Source organism: Falco biarmicus, chromosome 6, assembly GCF_023638135.1.
Source record: "Falco biarmicus isolate bFalBia1 chromosome 6, bFalBia1.pri, whole genome shotgun sequence".
NCBI classification, from domain to species: domain Eukaryota; kingdom Metazoa; phylum Chordata; class Aves; order Falconiformes; family Falconidae; genus Falco; species Falco biarmicus.
The window spans coordinates 22439424-22463194 of record NC_079293.1 but is presented as its reverse complement, the minus strand read 5'-3'; the positions used below and the strand labels follow the sequence as shown (position 1 = coordinate 22463194).

General features: G+C 38.6%; 1 protein-coding gene across 1 annotated transcript in view; it reads left to right on the top strand.

Annotated features, from left to right (window-relative positions):
• Positions 1-23771, top strand: part of DLGAP2 (DLG associated protein 2) — a 109572-nt gene that overhangs the window by 40565 nt on the left and 45236 nt on the right. The window contains exons 4-5 of the mRNA XM_056344472.1: positions 7694-7841; positions 11436-11655. Coding sequence (XP_056200447.1) covers positions 7694-7841; positions 11436-11655 — 368 coding nt within the window. The remainder of the gene's footprint in view (positions 1-7693; positions 7842-11435; positions 11656-23771) is intronic.

Here is a 23771-nt window from a genome sequence, read left to right as displayed (position 1 = left end):
TTGGTCAGAAAGATGCAATTATGTGATGGATTGCGGTGAAAACACAGTAAGATTCAGGCCAGTCTCACAACCACAGGTACTGAGGTCCAAGAGAGTGTGTTTCTGGTGCTTATTCATTCCTGCTTTCAACAAATATGTTAGTTTTCATTTCAAAAGGATCAAAAGCTGCTTTTCTCGTTTGATTAGTTTTTAATAAAAACTAAATGAGGCTAGAAAGTATGTGTGTAGAAAGACTTCTTCAGGCAAGGATTTGAAAATTAAGATGCTTTTGGTTAAAAAGCAGAAATCATGTATATATTTTCACTTCTTCCAATTCTACTGGGTTTTTTTTCCCCAGAAATTACAGTCTCATTAATATCTTCAGCATTAAGAAGGTTCACTTATTTGCTTAAGACCTATTGGCTTTAATGGACTTACATGTGTGTTTAATTTAAACTCATGTTCAGATGCTTTGCTGAGTCCCGATGGTCTGTAGTCTACATGTGATCTGCCTAATTATGATTTTTCACATGTATACATGTATATGTACCAAAAGCAAAGAAAAGAAAAGGGAGATAGCTTCCTGAAGAAAATTGTGACTATTACAATTCCATAAAGGGATATAGGAGCATACATCCAATATCTGAGTCCTGCTTAGATCCTCAGATCCACTTACTGAACTGCTACATGATGCTTTAAATGCCTCTAAATTTTTGCTGTAACATTTGCCTGAGTTTTGTTGTTGCTGACCAGTTCGCTGCCTACTCTCCAGGGCAAGCTCAAAATAGCATATTGGAACAAGACTTTTAGGATTAGCTATATGGGCACATCTGTCACCTCTTACAAACAAAAGCTCTGAGTTTAGATTTCCTACATCAGACTTTTTTTATTACATGTACATTCTGCATGATTTGGAGTACAGGCTTGATTGAGCCTACATCCTCTGTATCTTTACAAGGAGTGAGCAAACCACCAGACTTTAACTATTCCAGATGATTTCCTCTCATTCTCTTCTGCTTTGTGTTCTACAAAATCCCTAAATACTTACTGATGAGAAAGGTTCTCTTCTACCAGTGATTAGTAGGCATTTCATAAGGACAGAAACAGCGGTCTCCACCTCTTTGCTAACATGTTCCTGTAGCAAATTAGATGTTCAATATCTTCTAGGCACCTTTTTTAAAAAAGGCTGTAGGTCAATGATGAAATATATAGTATCTTAAAAGTTTAATCTGTCCCAAATTCTCATATCTATCACTGATCAAAGAGAAGCTCCAGTCTGACAAAGATTAAAAACCAAATTCTTTGCTACAGATAAATTTACCAGATTTATGTGTACTTTTTTTTTTTTTCAAAGAACCAGACTAACTGTGCTATTCTGAAGGGAGAATCAGACTTAATGTCTATACTCTGAGCTCCCCAATGGGCTGCATGGAGCTACATCTGTGCCCCTTTGCAGAGCTCTATTGACTTCAGCACCTCTCTCCACGGAGACACAGTATAACTCGCAGCTGCTATACAATGGCACTGCTAGCTAAGCTTAATCATTAGATTCTGGTCGATGAGTTATTTCATGTACCTACAAAGACATAGTTAAGATAGATCCAGATAGAGAAATGAATATCCATTGAAATGCAAATCTCTCAATAAAATAGGTTTTGATAACTTATGCTACCTTGCTAATCCTAATGCACTTCCCTTTTAGGTGCCCAAGATGAATTCTTTTACAAATTTTATCTTTTTGTCCCAGAATGATACTTCTGAATCGCATATACTGATTTAAACAGAAGTGATTGTACTTGCTTTATTGTTCCCATTCATTCTCAGATTTTTGGACAAATGCAGGCATGATCATGAAAATAAAAAGGGATGATTTTAGAATATTAAATTCCAAAAAATAATTTGATGGCAAATGGACTTTCTTTATATCTGATGCTTCCTTAATAAACCTGATAGACCCATTCAGAGTCAGAAGGTGACTTTCTTGCTGCAATTTTAGAAGCCTAGGAAGATTTTAATTCACTTTCGGTACCTTCTTGACCAGGGTGCACTGGTGGCTGAACATTTGACAGAAAACAGGTACTCTGGGGAGTGGTCATAATTACTATTTTGAATGTGAGTAAATCAAGGAATGACCTTGGCAAGTGCATAATGTTTTCTGCGTTGCTGACATCATGTTCATATTTTTATACAAACATAGAAAGTTTGTGACAAAGTATATATCAATTACTTATTAGAAAATAATACACACAGTAAAAAAAACCAAACACAAACAAAAAAAAAAATGGAAAAAAACCCGAAACCACAAACAAAACAGTGTGACAGCAATCCCTTTATCAGGACTCACACCCCATGTTCGCACTAGGGTTGTCTTGACTATCAAGTACAGCTGCTCAGGAATCTGAATTTGTAGGGAGAAGTCAGGAGGTTTCTTTGTTTTGTTTTGACCCTGGCTTAGCTATAAGCTGTAAAACCATGTCAGCCTCTAAATCTGTCATTTCAAGGTGCCCTAGAAGTGAAACCATGTTGTTTTACTATCATACATACCTTTTCATCAAATGACAAAAAGGTTTGTCTTCTGCAAAACATACAATGGTTGCATAAGTCACCGTAGAGTCCTGCGTGTTGTAATTCTACCTTATGGTAATGCTTGTCATACAGCAATGACAAGAAAATTCAGGAAACATGCTACAAACCATGCTGGGTGTTCATCAGCATCTGAACTCAGTGATGACAAAGCATGAGCTGAGTACCACACAAAGCGATAGACTTCAGGCGGGTGGTGCAAGGTGCTGCAGTGCACAGATCCCCCAGCACTAATTGCTGAAGTCGTTGGGCTGCTTCAGACACTATCCAGGGACATATAAACTTTCCAGAAGTTATATTAAGCAATGTAATGCGGGAAAAAATGTCCCAAAGTTAACTAGCTACTGTCTATACAGCAAAGCAAGCATCCTACTCCTTTTAAAAATACACAGTTAATACAGGAGGAAGTAGATGGCTAAATAATAGATGGCTAAAGATGAGAAAATAAGAGTCTTTCCCTTACCGTTATTTAAAGCTCGATTGCAGCTATTGGATTAGCTTACATGATTGTTTCTTTCATTAAAACACATTCTAAATAGCTTTCCAGTTTTACAAGTCTTCTGTTACAATGGCATAAGTGGGGAAAAGTTACGGAGATGTGGACATGCTCTTCCATCTCCTGAAATCTCTTGGCAAATGTTACCTAATGTTTTTGATTACAATACAAGTAAACTTCAACTTCTTCCTACATTTTTACTGTACTGAGTTCTGTTAAGAACAGCTACAAGACATGGCAAAACACAGAAGAAAATTTTTCTGGAATGAAAAAAGTAAAAAATTGTCCTTTTTTGTTTCTTTTTTGTGTGTGTGTTTGTTTTTGTTAGCTCATCATGTTGCTTGTAAGGCTGAAATAACAGGAATTTTCCAGCAGTTATTTTCCTCCATTAAGCTCTTAAATTTCATTCTTGGTGAGTTGCTGGGAAGAACAGTTAGTTTGCGCAAGAAGGAGAAGAGTTTGTGTTTTTGTTGAAGCCAATGTCAGCAGTGAGGGAGCCGGATTAGATGGCTGTAGCACGGGTGAGCTGGACTCTGCTGACAGGGGCGTTCAGGGTAGTTTCAAAAGCTGCAGAGGACAGAAGTAGGAGAAGTGGCCCAATTGCTGGCTTTTGTGATGGTGTTTTGGAAGATCTTGAACAGGACAACTATGAGCTGGGAATTAAGAGGATTCTACGGAGCAGTAAGGATTGGGATCTGGGTTGGTCAAGAATGAAGGAGAATTATACTTCAGGGTTTTGGTAAATATGAGTTCTGGGGCAGCTTTCAGACAGAAGCAGCAGACGCATATGAGATTTGGATGCAGAGGCCTGAGTTTTTGCAAACTAGAGGAATGCAAGAAAAGGGAGGCTGTGATGCAAGACTTAGAAACTGCTAAGCAGGAGCTCTTTAGGTGTTTGGGGGTTTTTTTGGACTGCTGCCTCTTTCCTTATTCTTTGTCTATTTTTTGCTGTTGGAATATGCAGCGTAACCTCTTTGTCGTTCATTCTATATCAGGGTGACATGCTATCCCAGATATGCTATCAGATATACTGTCCCAGTTCAGTGTGCCATGCTATAGCTCACTTTATGTGGTTATGTTACAGTATTTTGTCCTTGAATACACTCAGGGAATCTGCTGAGCACTGAAAGTGCTGTTGCAGATTTAGCTAGCTTCACTGGGAGTCTTAAAGCTTCACTTTTAGAGCAGAGGTTCTCAAGACCTGCAAGGTCATTACATGGGACTGCCTTATTCCCAAACATTTCTCTAGGATTTTAGCCTTGCTTGCAGCTAAGATACTTCTCATTAAATTTAAAGACCTCCTCCTACCTGCCCTGGACTTCCTATGAACCCAACGGAAAGGGGCAAACAAACCTTGAGAGCAAAAGCACTTTTAAGAGGGAATCCATTTCTAAGAGCTTGTCTCTTTAGAAAAGCAAATGGGAAGACAACAAACATGCCAATTTAATTTTTCCTGTTCATCTCATCCTCTTGCTCCTTTTCCATGGTACCAAACTTTAGTCATCTCCTTGATGTTAATGTGTGTATTTGTTTTGCGTTCCTGGAAACAAACTGTCAAACCATCTCATGTGCTCATGCTTGTCTTGCCCTTCTTCAGTGATCAACTGAGATATTTTCTTTTATGCTCTATAATAGATGATCTTATTACTTTCTTTTACCAACGTGATAGAGTTGTGGAGTTTTGGAAATGAAGTCAAAAATTTTATTCCTAAGCTTATAGATAGAGTGGATATCATAAAAAAGTCAGCATTTAGCAATGTCACATGTGGCATGTGTTTTGTAGTGCTGTTGGCAAGCATGCAAGTTCCTTGAGCAACAGATAATGACATTTAAGAGCAACTTTCCCATCTAACTTCTGGTTCTATGGTGTTTTGGTTCTGGATCATGTTTATAACAAGGTCGTCATTTTTACCATGTATTGACACGTTTATCCTAGAAGATAACTTTGAGTGTTTATCTTAGAAATGAAAACTAATGATTTCTTTTTATCAGAAAAAATTCAAAGTATTAAACAAATGGATGTTAAACGCTTTTACAGAAATGTAACATTTATTTTATTTTGCTACAGTCCTATGAATCAATTGCTGTCCTCTGATAAATGAAAAATTAGTTAACTCTCAAGTACTGTCCAAACTGATCCATCAAAACTCAGCTGCTTAGCAGTACCATGGAATACTGGGTTTCTTTCCCTAAGAAATTATTGCTGTAGAAATTGTTGATTGTGTTTAATGATAGCAATATCTCACAAGGAACTGGTATGTATATAATGAAGTACTAGGTTGTTGAGCATTACTTAGCAAAGGAGGCAGTTATTAGAAGCCAGTTTAATTAATTTTACATAGTTTATGAAGTAATTAATAATTTATCCATTTATTCTATTGCTTCTGTCTTTTCTTAATGTGGCCCATGTTTTAATGAAGAAACCTCAAACAAACTCTTTCTGAACTTGGAATCCCAGATTTTGCCACCTGCTGACAAGCAGAAGGTCCAGAAGGGATTCATCTGTTTGGAAAAATACTAAATTAACAATACCAGCCAGATTTAGTAAAGCATATGCAAAGAATCATAATGACACAAAGCAGGTGACAGTCATCAGCTTGCTGCCTATAAAGGAGAGGAGGTTTAGTTACATCCAGCAACTAAATATAGCTAGGGAGACTGCACCGCTTTGCCTGTTATAGTGTATTTGTCTTCATACCTATGGGAACAAAAAAATGCTGCTAGAGTTCTTGTTTTTATCATCTAAAACTAAATTAGACCCACTATCAGACAGCTATCTTAATATGCAAATCACTTTGACTGTTATGACTTAATTAACCTCTGATCACATGCCTGCATTGATCTCATACATTTTCATTTTGGTTTCAGCAGTTATAGCACAGTTTCAACATAGTTTGCCCCTGTTGTGGGGTTACAGAGGTATTCCATAGAAGGCACTGAATAAAGATGGGAAGAAAAAAATTTCTTTTCTCCAGGGAAATTTCTTAAGAATTCAAAAAAATGCCTGCCTTGCACCAAGATGAAAAAAAACCTGTCCTTTTTTACTGAAGAAGGCAGCCTGTCTTAGAGGCACGGATAGCCCAGCCATTGGCAGACACACTGGGGAAGCAAGGCTATGTCGATGTTGCCCCCGAGATGGCCAAGTCAGGGAGAATACATGGAAGTGCTTGAGAACAGATCTCCCAAGTATAAGCTTGAAAGGATCTATAAATCTCATCTGCTCTTGCAGCTGGTGATGTGAGGGAGCCCTGGGTCATCACGTCTGACATCAAAGCACGTGACCACAGAGGAAGATGGAGCTCAACACATTGCTTCTCTAGTCAGGGCCATGACAAAAGGTCTGAGATTCCTCCCCGAGTGTTCCTCAGGGACTGCATCCAGCCCAAACTCAGGTTGTGTCCATATTAGTGAGGAAGGCTGAGTCCTTTCTCAAGCACCAGCCTATGGTCACACTTAGTGTTCGATAAATAGGGTCTAAGAAAAAGGTCCTGGTTTCGGCATCATTTTGCACCAGGAGTTGGACCAGTGGTTTTCTCATTCACCGAGTGGTCTGGTCCTTCCAGAGAGGAAGCTTCCCCCTTCACAGGGAAATTGCTGGTAGCCCCGGCATGTGTCACAGCCACTGCTGGGCTGAGTAACTCTGCCAGCTCAGCTTGAAATAACTGCATTGCCAATACTGACAGACATTCAACTGGCACAAATCTATTGTTCCCGGAAACTGTTTTTGTTAAAGCTGCCGTTAAGGGCTAAACATAAAACCTGCCTGTTTACCATAGGAAACCCAACGTTATCTGAAACGTTAATTAGTTTATGCACTGATATCTAGGGATGAGTGTCACATGACTTCTAAAATCTGATTTCCAGAGGTCCTGAGAACTCTGATAAACCTTATTTGTGACTTTTTTTTTTTTTTTTTTTTTTGTAATTTTGTATTCAGGCCCAAGTACTGTTCTTTTCTTAGGCTTATTTATTTTCCTGGAATGACAGATAATCAATGTATTTATCATAAAACATGAAGACTAACATACTCCTGTAGTGAAAGCATACTGAAAGGGGCCCAGTGTGGTGTTAAGGTCCCAGTCCTCCAAACTGGAAGATGTGTTCTAAGAAAAGCATTTCTAGAGCTTCGTGCAGTTGCTCCAGGTACCTGATTAATCTATTCTTCTAGCTGAACATGGGATATTTTGATCTTTTGTAAAAATATATCAATCCTTTAAAGATAAAAGGTCTCTTGATGCCTAAGACCCTGATGAAAACCAGATGACAAGCAGCAGATTTTATCTATGAAGAAAGATTTTTAGTTACTTTGGTTTGTGCTTTAGCTCTGGTTCTTGTTCCTGTTGACCTAGACATTCTCTTCTAGTGAAGTTCAACATCAATAGCCAGGAGAATTGATGATGTTTAAATACAGCAAAGACTAAAAATTTCATATCATCTAGGTAGCAGAACTGCAGACAGATTCTCTGCTTGTGCTAAGGCGTTTGACTACAACAGATCTATGACGCTTTATATATAGAGAGATTTGGACCCTGGGGAATGGATTTGTGTCTCATACAAATTACTGTCTTTAGTGTCCTAATTGATTCCATCTGTAGTTTTACACCCTTTCCTTTTTTCTTCCTCTTTCCTTTGTAGTCAGAGCTACCTTCAAACTGCAAGTGACGTGCCTGGGGGTCACAACCTGGATCCCTCTGCAAACTACAATTCCCCAAAGTTTCGCTCAAGGAATCAGAGCTATATGAGAGCAGTGAGCACGCTCAGTCAGGCCAGCTGTGTTAGTCAGGTGGGAAATTCTTGTTATAACTTTTCTTATAGGTTAATCACAGATGCAAGAGTTGTTACTAGTGGATGGGTTTAGTTTGGGGGGGGGGGGGGGTTAATTAATATCAAAATGAGGATGTGAATTGTCAAAGTAATTCAGTTCTAAGGAATGTAACCCTTGTTCAAAATTTCAAGGAAAATACCGAATGCTAGAAGCAAAGGGACACTATCACGCATATTTTCCGTTTATTTTTCATTAAAAACATAAATACTGGTATTTTGATTTTTAGTCTATATTAGATATTTGAATGTTTAGAGGATTCAGACTGAATATAAGGGGCACGCTCACTTATAATACTCATCCTCTGAAAATATCTACTCTGATTTCAGCAAATGTGGGCTGCCAGGTTAAGATATAGATTAAAATAATTATGCTCCAAAGGAGCAGTGATTCACCTCTAAACTCAGTCCCTCACTTCTGGGTGAAAGAATAACTCCCATCAATTACTCTGTGTATGGGGGCTTCTGAAAGGAGGCATTTTTCCACCCTGCTAGTTTTATGTTGGTTAGTTAGTACCAAATCATGTTGAAGTGAGATCTGAATCAGGCCTGAGGTGCAAGCAGCCTGATGAAGTATGTGCATGTTCTGTTTTGCAGAGGACTTTACATAAAGTTTCTAATGTTCATTGGTCCTGACATTTCTTCCCTGTGTTGCTTCATGACAGGTGGGCCCTGCCCTCTTCTCAGACATGTCTTACTTTATTTTTCTTTGACCATTTAGTGAGACACCTAAGGGTATAGTAGCTAACTGTGCACAATGGTTATGTTAAAAAAATATGTATTTTTTTAAAGTAATTTTATATTCATTCACATTCAATTTGTACTGCATGGCTATTCAGGCCTGGATTCAACTCATCTACCTTGAAAGACTTTTAACTGAGGCAACACCTAAAGATTCCTCTGTAGTTAATGGAGTGAAAGAGTTTCTTCCAGAACAGTGCACATCCCAAGCGGGCTGAAAGCCCTCTGGAAACTGTGGTCAGGCTCCACGGACTGTAGAGAATTGGGAGGGACTAGTTGCCTGACTAATGCCCTTCAGTCAAATTCCTTAATTTATGTGGGATTAATCTAAGTGTAATCTTGTATAGCACGCATCAGATTTAGAAACAGTCATTTTCCAAACCTTTCATTATTTTTCATAGCTCCCTTGTGAAACCTGTCCCCATCATTCCCATTGGTTTTCATTATCCTGGTTTGCTTATTTTCTATTTTTATTACACTCTGGTTTTGAGAAAGTTTCATAAGAATTAGGTCCTGCATTGAAAGCAAGTGCTGTTGGCTGTCACCTAACAATGCTGTAATATAGAACTATTCTAACATCTTCTGCCTCTTTGGCCATGTCTGTGCATGGAGATGTTCACTGAGCTGTCCATAATGACTAATTGGTTTCAGCAATGTTAAAATTCTTCATTCCAATGTGCATTACCTGGAAAGATGTCCATAATAGATTTTATTTGCAGGTAGATTGCTCAATTGGCCAGATTAATTAAACCTGCTGGATATAGTTTCTTACTTTCTTTTTCAGTCTTCACTAAACTACGTGATTTTGTGTCAACCACATAATTCCTACTTCACAGTTCAGCTGTTTCCAGACCAGTAACAAATGCATTTGATAGATACTACACACAGTGAATATCTTAAAATAACAAATTCTGAACCTTTGCTGTTTCCTGTTCCTTTTCCATAACACCATCACCTTCTTGCCCTATCTACATAATAGCAGATTGTATGATTTGTGGTATTTTTTAATGCCTTTTTAATAATTATGTTTTTTGTGAGGGCCCTTCTTTTTCACTCTTGTCCAGGGGTGGAGTCAAGAAAGATGCTGGGTTCCATGGTTTATATTTTTAATTTAAGTTCTAAAACTTTTATTTTTCTATTGTCAATTACCTTAGTTTCAAAGAAGTGGTTAGGACTTAGTGTTTATGGACTACATTACCATAAATTTCCTGATCAATGATGTATGCAAAATATTTCAGAGTAAGATAGGGGGTTTTAATCTTACATTAGATTGCATTAGTCTACTTAACTTTATTAGAAACAAACTTTATGAAGGGTAATGTAATTTCTTTCAGAAGAGATTTAGTAGCCAAGATGTCTTACATGAAATTAAAATATCAGTTATTCATTATCATCAGAAGTTCCATATGAAATTTCCATTTACTTAATCAAAATCCTAAAACATTTGAAACATTTGCACTCACTCTCTTTCCATAATGAGTAATGTACTAGGAACAGTAATCATGAAAAATGCACTTAGCAGCCGTGTAGAAAAAGTAATATCAACTGGGTCTGCTGTTTAGTGATGCTACAAATTTAACTTAGTATTTAGACTGATTCTAATTTCTAGCACTCTCCATTTAAAAAAAAAAAAATATTATCAGGAGGTCATATCAGTGTTAGCTTCCTATCTGATTTTGTATAAACACAATTTTGAATTATCCAGGTACATTTGCGGGTAGTTAGGGCTGATCTCAGAGAACCTGTTAAAAATGATGAAGGTAGAATTTAGGCACTCATCTTCAAAACTGCAATACACAGTTCCCTACCACCAGGTTCCCTAAGCTTGGCCAGCCTGCCTAAACCCTGTTTAGCATGAAAGCTGCCCAAAAATGTACGGGTTTGCATCATGCCCAGCCTTCAGACAGCAGGTAGATGCTGGCTCCTGCCCAAGTCCTGCAGGAGCTGGAGGGTGGTGCTGAAATCCCCCAAGGGGCCAGCCTGGCAGGTAGTGCAGGTAGGCACATCTCGGGTGCTCCAGCAGGCAGGGCTCCTCCACACAGCCCGTGGCAGAAGTATCGGACTTAAAATAATGCTGCTGCAGAAAAGGCAGCAGTAGTGGCTGCATCTCATGTTCCCACGGTAGCTGAATGGCTAACCCAGTTAACCAGGGAGTGTGGTTTAGGGCCCTTCTCAGCTAAAGGTGAGCCAAGCATTACTTTCTCATCTGACCACTTTTCACCCTATTTCAGACAATGGTTATTCTTTCACATGCTTCACTGGACATAAGTGTAGATGCAATATTTCTCAAACTTTTCAGAAGCATCACTTCCTCTGAACTTACACTTCTTCAAGCATGAGATACTTCCTTGAGCCCCTTGATAGTGAGAGGAAGAAAAACCTGCCATGTACACTAAATAGCCACATGAGTAGTAACTTTGCTGTTAAGTGAGGAACCCAGGCAATCCACCCTCACCTTCTGAGGCTGTTAGTACAGCTGATTTCAATTCCCCTATCCTGGCAGAGTGTGGATTTCTATCAGCACAGAGTGATCTTGTTGGTTACTATTAAATCATGTATTAACAATCCTCTGTATATGCCAAAAGATATAAAATGTAAAATTAGTTGTATAGCATGTGTGATGTACTTACTATATACATATAGACAGCTGATGTAAGTTGAAAAAATGTGAATGTGATCAGAAGGGATTACGACATTTTAACTATTTGCTAAAACAGTTCTTCATCAATGTACAGGTGTCCATTTGAGATGTTGAGGCCGTGATGATCACAAAAAAGCAAGTCAAAAATCAAATGCATTGTTGTTGTTTATTCAGATGAGTGAAGCAGAGGTTAATGGGCAATTTGAATCGGTGTGTGAATCAGTGTTTAGTGAAGTTGAAGCTCAGGCAATGGATGCCCTTGACCTCCCTGGATGTTTCCGAACAAGAAGCCACAGTTACTTGCGTGCCATTCAGGCAGGCTATTCCCAAGATGATGAATGTTTACCTGCGATGGCATCATCCAACATCACCTCAACTATCAGGTCAACCACAGGTAAGCGAATCTACACTGACCCTTCCACTGTTCTGCATGTAAAAATATGTTGTCTTGCTTTGTAAGAGGATGTTTGACACTGGAAGTAATTTCCCTGTGTAGTACCCAGTATTCTTAGATTTGCAGTACTGTACTGTTGTGGGTACAGCTTGGAATAAGCTCCTTCTGGGGAGAATCCTGCGAGCATAATACCATGGACCTAGACTTTTAACCTCCATTTCCCATGCATAGTGTTATCCAGCTGCAAATATAAAAATGCAAGCATCATTTAGATATTGTTAGACATTTATATATTTTTATCCATCAAGTCATTGATTTTCTAAATGAGATGAGTTGCGATTTTTTTAATTTAGGTCCTTAAAGTACCAAAAGAAAAAGAGAAGCAAAATTTTAAATATTTGGTCTAAACACTTGCAGACAATTAACTTGACAAGGAATTAATTAATTACCTTTAGCAAAGGTGTAACCAGTTGTATCAATACACTGAATCATAAACATCATGGCAAGCTTCACACATCTGCTATTACTAATCAGTGATCATTAGCGTTCATTGTTATACCATTCACTGTTAGGATCTTTTTAACATGCTTCTGGCTACTTTCTTTTCTCTTATTAATTGCTTAGCAAAGATGATAGCTTTATTTATTTTAGAATATTAACGATTAGTATTGGTAGAGAAAAGATTGCACAGATTGCAGTTAAATAATTAAATCTATAACAGAGTAATTAAATCTGTAACAGATATGTATTCTTTGTTAAGTGATGCAGATTCACTTTTATGTTACCAAATATGTTAATGACAGTTTCTAATTATGATATTGTCCTCCTCCCATACTGCTAAATTGCAGTGCAGGCTACCCATCTACAAAAGGTAAAAACAGAACTCAAAACATATCATAAAAAATAAATTTTAAATTATTTGCTTGACACATCAGTGGGAGCTTAAAAAGGAAGTAAGCTGAGGTTGGATAACATAAATTTTCACTCCAGAAGTAGCATAAAATACTATTTTATGGTAAGCACAATATATTAATTAATACATATAACTTTGTGTAAAATCAGAAGTTGTGGCCTACAATGCCTAGATGTAACATCTAGGGATATTTCTGTCCTTTGTTTAATAGAGATGTTATCATGATATAAAATGGGATTTTATTGCTACTCCAGAGACTAATTTTCATCTTTGTCCTGTAGTACTGTGTGATTATTATGAAGAAACCTTCCAAGGCAAAAGACACAACTACTAAGTTGGTTGGTTTTAGCCTAAGCTGTCTTGAGTTTATATGTTAAATAAGCCCAGAATTCTCTCTGGAGGAATTTATTTTATTTTCTCTCAAGCAACAAAGCTGAATAATAGAATGTGTTTGGGAAAATAACCAGATTAGGCAGTAAATATGTTTGTATCCCAGTGTTTTCATACTTATGAAAAATGTTTTGCATTGACTAGCACTCTGCTGATTAAATACTGTGGGTTTTAAAACTTTAACCTACGTTTCACGCGAGGCTTCTCCCTCATCTCAGAAATTATACGTCAGATAGATATTCTTGCCCAAATATGTAATCTTTCTGCTTTGTTGTAGGGAGGTGATATTGACATTGTGGAGTAAAAAGTTTATTTGAGATGTTTTTCTGAGCCAAAACTGTTTCCAAGCCTATGGACTATATACAGTTCTGAGTGTGGTTCTATATTCAAAATACTTTCTCTGTACCACTGATCAAGTTTTTCCTCAGCTTCTCTGTAGGGTAAATATTCAAATTAGTAATATTTATCTGATTTAAAGAATACTAAGGATTATGTAATTCCTTATTAGTTGAAAATTTCAGTTGCCAAATAAGTTCTCATTTTTAAAACCCCTAGGGGTAAATCTTCCCTATTTCTCTCTTCAGGCCCTGTCACTTTGGAGGGAGATGCTTCATTTCCTATCATTACTACGATTAAAAAAAAAAAAATAATCTTACTTCTTCAGTCCTCTCTAAAAACTGCAAAAGAAGCAGTTGCCTGGAATGTGAAAATGGTGTTGGCAGATATTTGACATTTATATGGGCTTCATTCAAATAAACGTCAAAAAGGTCAAAGTTTCACATCAGCCTTCAGTTCAAATTCAGTCTTTTGAATTCTTAGGAAAATTACATTACATTAATTCCTTTTTAGCTTCTGATGTAGCAAACTCTTCTTGGCAAAGAAACTAAAGCAATTTCTTAGAAAATTAATAGGCATGGCAATTTAATTATTACTTGAAATTTTAGTAATATAGGTCATGACTGCCTCTTATCGATGTTGTAAAGCAATTAAATCATAACACACAGGCTTAGCTAAAAATTAATTCATGTAACTAAAAATGTAAATCAAAAATTAAAACTGCAATATTTGATCTATGATTTCAGTTACAGAAGTATGGAATATATATTTACAGCATGCATTTTCCTAAAATGTTCCTAGATGCATTAGCACCTTTCAGAAGGTAAGAAGTTTGCAGCTATGATGAATATTATGTGAGACATTATTAATGGAGAATGTAAACAGGGTTTTCTAATCGATGGGATAAGAGCTAACTAGCTCTTTTTGAATGTATACAACTTTACAGAGAAAGCCCAGTAGGTTCATTGGTAATATCTATGGTACTAATAAACACATAACTTTTACACAGACCCACACAGCTTAATTATTACCTTAATTATTTTTGAAGCCAGACTTCTCCACCTCTGATGGAGTCTGTGTGACAAGATAAAGGGCACTACCTGTTGCCCCAGGTGTAAATGAATGAGACAAATGACAATGCAGAGGAGGCAGCCAGCCTTGCGCACACACTGTAGCTAGACCTGGACTCTGTGTGACCCCTGCTAATACTCATATTTTATTGTGGTTATGGCATTTCTAGCCATCCTGTTTCATTTTGTAAAGAGATAATGAACCCAGTAGAAAGTACTTCATGTTAAAAGCCCTGAATGACAGCGTATGCTTTCTGTCTCTGAACTGTATCCAGTTGCAGCTGTCAGATGCACAGCTGAGAAAATACAGCTCCAGCTGCTGCTGCCTCCCACCTTGCCCCTCCATCACAGACAACATGTAATTTCCTGAATGGGAAGTCACAGAGTGCAGCAGTCATCCTAAGTATTACTGCCTTACATCTTTGCTACTCTTGCAAGCAATGCTTTGCTTTTCAGGAAAAGTTCACAAAATCTGGGTCGCTTTTCCAGGTGGGACCAGCTCGGTTCCCTATTGTGTTCACTTGGAAGGCTTCTTTCCGGTGAAGTCTGAGTAGTGTGGCAGAGTGCTGTGGGGAGGTGTGCAAGCTACCTGAAGTAGCAGAGCCGTGGCACCATCAGCTCAGTGCGTAGTGAGCCCTGGCTGTGTAGCCCTGTTGGGAAGCAGAGCACGCTAGGCTGGGAGCAGTGCTGCAGTAACACATCATCCCACATGCAATACCTAGGTTGTCTTACTGAAAATTAATTTAAATACCCTGGTACAACGCTGGGTTGTGCTATGAAAACGTAACCAATGAGGAGGTCTGGAAGATATTAACCACTCTCTCCCTTGTTAGCCCTTTGCCTGAGAAAGCCAACTTATTTTTGTTAGATGTACTCTATATGTCTTATTCCATGTGTTATAGTTCCTCACAGGGGTTGTTTTTTTTTCTCTCCTGCTGATGTTGTTCGGTTTTACCATGAATGCAGAAATATTACTGGGTTGCAATGATACTGCAGGTAGCAGTTAGGATGATCTCCTGTGAAGCAAAAGGACATGTTAAAATCCATGTTCTGAGACAGAGAGTGATTTGATATTTGCACCTTTGGCCATCCAGGATAACCAAAACCAGGTTATTGCCTTTTCAGATGTGGGGGGCACACTCACTTTCTCCTGATGGCATTATTACACATTGTATAAACCACTTTCACCTTTACTGAGAGAGACACTACCACTCTAGCCTGCTGCTCAGGACACTCACCCATCAGGTGGGATATCTGCTCAGTGAATATTGCTTTTATATGCAAATTGAAACTGCTGAAGCAGAAAAGACTAAATATCGTATAAGGAGGAACTGAAGCACTCTGGTCAGAGGTAGGAAATCCTTCTCCAGCAACTAGCACTGACTGAGTGGCTGTAGAGGAATGAAGTTGGGTTAATTGGCATTGATAAATGCAACTGTGGGCTGGCTTTAGGGGTGTTGGCCGATGTAGATAAGGTGCAGCTGAGGCTGGTTCTGGTAAGGGGTAGAGAGCCAATGAAGAGAGAGCAGCCAAGGAAGAAGCAGAGAGAGGAAGAAGCAAGATAAGAGAGAACACATGCCCCGCATGAGGTGAGATGAGGAGAAGGCAGCAGAGGGACTGGCATGAAGAGTATGCTGGTATGAGATGGTAAAAGACCTTGTCACAGTGTGGTAGTTTGGAGAGTGCTGTGACAAGTTGCCTCAGTTAAGTTCTTCAGCTTTTAGTCTGATAAATAAAAGGGAACATCTTTTTCAGTTTCTTAAAACTACTTTGCATTTTCCTCTAACCTGTTTTTTGGCTACAACTGTATGTTTTCATGAAAGGTTTAATGACAAAAAAATCTACCTAGCTATGGACTTCAGCAAAATGGGGATTGGGTCATGGTACATAAAAGCATCCTGGGTTGTTATCCTATCTTAGGTGTCAGTCCAAGATCACTTCTCCTGCTTCATGGATTTCCAGTCAATATTTGGAGAAGCACTGCTGGTTTCAGGGGATATAGTTACTCGCCTTAAGTGACCAGTACACTGTATTACAGTGACTTCATTTTTCTAGAAAACAGCAAAATGCAAACCTGTCAGATCGGTTGTATATGTACTTCCTTTTATCTAATTCATAGTAGGTAGCTTTACTAAATTCATGTGTATGGAAGAGTCCACTGAAAAAGGTGATAAGTAGAGAACTGTCTTTTGTCCATTTTACTTTTCTCAGCCAGTAGGACTCTGCTTGGCAAGGAGTAAACTCGGAGAATTCCACATTTGCTGAACTATTGAGCAGTAATTCCAAAACCAATTAATTCAGACAAGGTCACATTGCATGAGGGAGTTTTCAATTACAGCTCATACGATTCCACAGAATGCCTGAGAAATTGCAGGTTTCCTTTCTCCTGACTTAAAGCTATTTCCAGATTTCCATTTTTTAAACAAGGGGCTACGTAGGGTGAATTTTTAGTGCACATTTGACATTTAGCAACAAAACTCTCATTGCCAGTAAATAGATTGCATGGTCATGTACCTACAAACATAAAGGCATGAAAATATGGTATTTGATTGAGAAGTTGTACTGTTCCATAGCACAGCTACCCCTGCAGACCCCGAAAGGACTGATTCTCTGGTTGCTGTCTGAACCCTAATGAAAGTAGTTATTCCTTTTGGGCTTGGTTTTGTTGTGGGTTTTTTTTTTTCCCCAAAGATATGAGGATACCAGGGCAGGCAAAAGTTTGGTGCTACTACATATGAAGCTAATGGAGTTCACTGAAGGATCACTAAGAAGACAAAGGGTCTCAAGCATCTCTCCCATGAGGAAAGGATAAGAGAGGTGGGACTCTTCAGCCTGCGGAAGAGAAGGCTCAGAGGGGGTTTATAATTGTTTATAAACATAAAAATTGGGAAAACACACTCCTCAGTTCCTAAAAGAAAAATATTTTATGATCAATAAATGCATTACTTTTTTTTTTATTTCCTCAAGGATAAGATACTTCATGCAGGTGGCTGCTTGGATCTTAATCCAACACGCTGTGGCTAAGAAAACCCAGCCAAATAGGGAAAAACATATGCATGAAGTAACATTTCCACAGTTTCTGTTCTCTCTATAGATATAAATGCTGAGTCTTAGAGGTTTTTACTGGTATCCATTACTAAGTAACAGCTAGCAGTGATATCCACAACAGGCATGTTTAAAACCACAAAACCTTAAGTCCAAATAAGATATAGAAGGCTGTTTTCTCACTTATAATTTGCCTGTTGACTTTGCTTAATTACTGTTGGGGCCCCATGGAATTATCTGGCATTCTGACTCTCTGCAGGCAGCATACCATATATCTGTGGGAGCACTTGGGGAACTTGAGTTAATATGTTGATGCTGTGCCAACTTGGTGTGCCTATACTGTGAGAATAAATCTTACACTAACAAACGATAAGCCCAGTTCTACACTTGGATACACATTTTTCATTGCTCTGGGCTTATAAAGGGGGGATAATTAGTCTTTAATTCTTTTAAATATATTGAAGTTCTGCTGCTATGTGGACACTGCTGTTTAATAGCTGTTCTACATGGTGGAAGTGGCCCAGGGAGTCACCAGGATGAAGGTGACACAGGCCCTTTGGTTCAAAGAGTTCAATAGAGGATGGCCAAGGGGGCATTGCAACTGTTCGTAAGTCTGGGATTCCCTGAGACAGAGTAAAGCTGTGCTAATCAGGGCTGCCTGGCCTCTTTAGGCTGATGAGGCATGAAAACAGTGGGAGCGGTAGCCAGGAGCTTTTCATAATTTTCATTCTCCTTGGTACAGATGATCTGCAGAGGCAAAGATAAAAAATGAAGTCACTGCCCTCCATCTATGGTTAGTTTAAAAAATGTGTAATGAGTGTTTCTCCCTTGCTCCTGCTGTTCTGCGCTTGACATAATTCCTCTGTAACCTATTAGATTTGCCAGACAGCTGCTTCTTTCTTTATTAAAAAGGACACCCCTGCTCCATCCCCTGACAGAATTTGGCTTCAAAGCTGTTCTGTGGGATCAGTTTTCACAGTTTTCTCAGCTTCATTTTCTGTAGCATGTTATGCAGAGAAAAAAAATAATACAACAACAACCAAACAAGTATGTATAAGGAAAAAAAATTATGCAAGGAAGGTGATTCACTGGGCAGTGTTTGAAGCCTTGTTGACATGATAGACTGTAACAGTGACAGAGGTAAATCTCAGCCCAGCTGTTCAGCTTGAGGGTGCCAGAGGTTTTTGTCCTCAGGTGTGTCTGTGCAGCTGGGGGAAGCTCACAGGGTGGGTGAGCCTAGAAGCACCAGTTCATCATGTTTCCTTGTAGTAAGAAAGCAGGACCCCTCTCCTGCCGGTGCTTCTCCTTCTGTGTTCCTCCATGAATGAAAAAACCTTTAAGGAGTATTCTCAGAAGCTCTGCATATATTCAGTCCTGGGTTTTGTTGAAGGCATGTATGTCAGGAGCCATAATGATGAGATGTGCACTGGAACTACAATGCTTGCTGTGCTGGGTATGCAGACATCATTTTGATTGCATTCTGACACTAATTTTTACTAGCTCACATGTAATATTTCATCCATCAGGGCCTCAGTCCATTAGTTAACTTTAACAGAGTTATGCTTAGTTACATTGACCCAGTTTTGCTTGCTGACAAATTGGCCCTCAGCTTTGTTATGCTTTCAGTACAACAGGGGTGTGAGTTGTGTTCTGCTGTGGCTCCTTTACAATAATTGATGCATTATATTTATTTATTTGTAATGCATGCAGCCACAGGGGAATTCCTCTCCCATGGGTCCTAGCAAGGGCACAAGGGCCAGCTGAGGCTATGTGTGAAGAAAGAGAGCTGCACTTCAGAATAACTATAAACTCCTTTATGGCAAGTCAGGTCTCGCTTCTATAGGGACCCTTCCACTTCCAGAATGTCCATTGGCCAGTAAAGCTATTTCCAAAAATGTATTATCAGACACTTAAGGAGGCCAGTTCAGGTGCTTTCACTGTGTTCTGCCTCGTGGCGAGGACGTTTTGATTAATGTTTGCCACTTACAAATGTACTTCTCCTGAGGGACATTATTTTTAACTTGCAAAATCGCCTTTTCCAGGAGAACAGAATGGTAGTGGGAAGCTGCCACCCAAATCCTTCCCAGTAACGGAGGCACCTGAAGGCAGAGACAAAGTTCTCCACTATTTAAATAAAGCCATATCTATGTTTCAGTGGAGAGGCACAGTAGTACAAGAAAACCTTTTATAGTTACCTTTAGTTTTACTTCCAGCAAATTCTCTTTTTTGTTAATATAAAAAAACCTCTTGGGATGCTTGCGCATCTCTGCAGCCTCTCAGCAACTCCCATCCACTATTTTCAGTTCCCTAAAATGGAGTTTCATCAAGGTAAGCTTGAATGTAAGTCTCCACTTCTGTGTCAGGAATTTTATTCAGACTTGGATCTACCCCAGGGGGTAATTGGTAAACCTTATACTTAAAATGTACTTGAAAGATTTTTTTTACAGAGGATCAGAGAAAATAAAGATACTAAAATAAAATAAAGATTCCTAGGGCATAACCAGAGGGAATTAGCCTTTGGCCTGACAAGTTAGTTGAGCGGTGTGGATTTTGCATCCGGATTGTTGTCTAAACATAGATGCTTTCGTGCAAACTAGTTGTCTAAGTTCCCATGACAATAAATTCAGATTAGTTCAAAGATAATTGGCTGGTACCATTTGAGACATCCACATGGGACCTACCAGAGAATTGCATCTTTCTGGGCAAGCACCTGTAAGCTAGGCAGGAGGGCCTAGGATCTCTGGAAAGGCATTAGATACTGATGTTTTAGGTGGGTTTGACTCAGACTGAATACAGTGTATGGATCCTACTGTGTACCAACACAGAATTAAGAAACCCCTACCTACAGCGAGGTGTCTTACACATACCTAACAGCATTCCGATGCTTACTAGCAAACTCTGTACTCACTGTAAGGCCAAAGTTTACCCTCACAATATAGTCCATTAAAATACACACACTCGAAACCACAAATATCAGAACAAGCAAGTAACTCATTGCTACTCTTCAAGGACAGCTAGAGGACAACCAAACAGGGTTAGGGAAGATACTGAGTTTGAACTGAGTAACCTATCTCTTGGCTTTCCGAGACTGAGAACGGAATATCAAGGACCTATCAATGAGTCATGATTTTTATATGCATTTCTTGATCCTTTGGGATAGTTCTGTCTCCAGAAAAATACATATATTTCCACTCTTTTCCTCCTTCCCCCAAACACGCACACAAAAAAAAAAAAAAAACCAACAAAAAAAACCCAAAAAAAATCCCCAAAGATTTCAGTCATAAAAATTCATCTCACCTAATACATATATCTAAAATGTAGCTGTCAAAGGCAGTCACATTAATGTCCTATTATAGTCAATGAAATGTGATTTATCTTCTTTAGGATTGGTATCTGCTATGAAAGAAGTTGCCCTCTGGATGTCCCTATTTGTTGCCTACAATGATAGCACAGTATAGCTACCTAACTTTTATAAATCTGACATAAAAGTCGAGCCTATTCAAACTGCATTATAGGATGAAACCAAAGATTAAATCCTAGTCGCACTGAAAGCAAGGATAACTGAGAAGGCCGTGCTCTTACTGGGTCAAGAGCATCATTTGCTGCACTTAAATACAGGGTTGGCAGCCTGCAAGTAGCGTTCTGAGCACTGGTTTTGACACTGATAGTAACTCCATCTGCATCTTGGGTAAAATGATTTCTTGATTTGACTATTGCCTGTATTGTTGCCAATCTCAAAAGTGCACTCTCAGATTGTGTCCGGACTTCAGCTCTCTGTGGATTAAAAGAATGATTTAAAGGTATTAAATTATCTTTAATTAAAATATATTGTAATCACTTACATTCTATAATGTAGGGCCATTATCATAATGCACTGTTAAAATTATTCTACTGTGCAACACTTCCTTAAGATTAAGTAAGCAAACGGTTTTTCTCATCCCATTCAGTTTAGAATTCCTTACTCTCTGTTAAAGAAAATCACAAGCTGCACATAGTTACTGTAAGAATAAGAATAGAAAATATACCAACAAAACCAATGATAAGCCTACATAATATGACCATAAGTGGGTTTAGGAGGCTGATGGAAATTATTTGACTTGACTGACAAAGGTATGTGGGAGTTCAAGGCAATTGGTTTTTTGTGTTGTTTTTTTTTTTAAGTACAGAATTACAGCAATATTGGTTTGAATCTATTGAAAAACGTTTTCAAATTTTCTGGTTTATTTCAATGTGAAAAGAGTAGCCCAGTAAGAGTGACTTTCAGCTTTTGGAGCAATTTTTTCTCTTTGTCTCTTTCTGTTTTGATGATGTGAAAAATGTAACCTTTACACCTGAAAAGCTGCACCTACATTCTGTAAATAAAATAGAGTATAGTTAAAGGTACCTTTTTCCTTCCTGCAACCAAAAAACTGAGATGGCATTTTTTTAATGCAACTTCAGTATTCTGGAGGCACATAGGAGCTATTTAGAAGAGCAATACAGCTGTCAGCACTTTGCCATACCATCGACAGGATGCTGGTTAGGCTATAATTTCTCACTAATTAACTGATCTAAAATAGAACCCTTTGTAACTAGTCCATCAGCAATCCATGAGGTTTGTGTTGCCCACATGTCTCTTAACTTTGGCAAAGGCTTACAGTTCCTGATCTTGATGTCTTGTTTGATTTGCATTTCTGTTTTGAGACTAACATTAATTACACTGTCAAAACAGATTTTAACGTTTACGTAACATGGGCTGCCTACAGACCTAAGTTTCCTCAATATGGAGGTAACAACTTACGCACTGAATGACTTGATTACAGTAATTCCTTTTATACTGTTCTCCTCCTGGGAGATTGTACTGTATACTTAAGACTCCATTTTTTTCCAAATTTAGTGGTCGCATCTGCACTTAATTGTTAGTTTTCTGTACAAAATCAGATAGATGTACAGAACTTAAGGCTAAATTGATCTACTCTGAATATTTCATCTAACCTGATGCACACAGAGATTTTTTTAAAGAAAAACAACTCCTCCAGTCATTTTGCCTTACCCCACTAAATTCTGATTGAGGTTATGTGCCATGCTAATGATTTCAGTCTTTTTTCACAAGTGCTATAGAGATTCTCTTTAGCAGTGAGATGTCAGAAACAGATGCTGCTTAAAAAATAGCATTTTATATGGGATTCATATGATAGCACTGTCTACAGTGACATATTTTGAAAAAGGTTTTAAAAAGGCAAATATAAGAAGCACAAATTTTGCCTATGTTATGATAATGGTCCAGATCCTGAGTTTGTGTGAACTGGTCTGACTCCACTGACTTCAGTATCTGCGTCGTCAGTGAGATTAACAGTACAGTCTAGTCCAGTGCCTAAAACTGTGCAGTCAATTTAAAGCTACAGAAATACTGAGGGTTTGCTTTTAATACCTCTGTGGAGCTACAAAAAGACCTTGGGCAAAGCTATTACTAGCTGCTATGTAGTGGCTCGAGCAGAAGGGATCAAGGAGCAGGAAATTAAGATTCCATCATTAATGCAAGCAAATTCCACTCAGGCTTGCTTTAACAGCCAGCTCACAGGGGGTGTGGAGCAAAGGAGATGAAGCTCCCACCTTTTCATTGAACACAGGTAATGGAAGACAGGAGAGGTTATGTCCCAATGCATACCAGAGTCCTACCAGTGCTGTCACAAGGGCAAAGCTTTTGGTTGGAGTTTATCTGACCTCTGTAGGCATTTCAAAATTAGATGTCCTGTTCTAAGCTGGTTGTCCTTGATTTTTGTTACGATTGATGGAGAAAAGTAGGCACCTGCATAGGATGATTCATTTTGTGGTAAAATGAGCATCTAAGATGGGTAAGAATTGCCCCCAGAATTGCTTGTTTTTCTCCCAGTAATTCTAAAAGAGATCAGGCAACTCACGTAGACTTGGATGACTGTTTTTTAAGTGGCTAACATGAGGTGAGATGGATTCCCATGTATAGTTCTGAAATACTGTCTTGAAGGTATGATATAATTCATTGTTACTAAAAGACCCTGCTTAAAAAACTGGCACAGGATACATGCAGCATTTTGCCCCCATGGGCTATGGCAACATAAGACCATCAATTAACATCTGACTTTGGGGTGTAACAAATATCCAGGTTTACCTAAACATAGTACATGTAAAATGACCCATCAGGAAAAAAGATTAGGAAGTTATAGATACCTGCCACACAGAAAATGCTTTGGGTTATGTGGTTTAAATAAAATGCAGCCCATCATATAGACGAGGGGTCCTCAAACTTTTTAACCAGGGGGACGGCGCGCGGATGAAGTGGCAGGCAGTCGTCTGCGGCTGCTTGGTTTCCCCCCCAACCCCGGCGGGGGGTCTCTAAATACCGG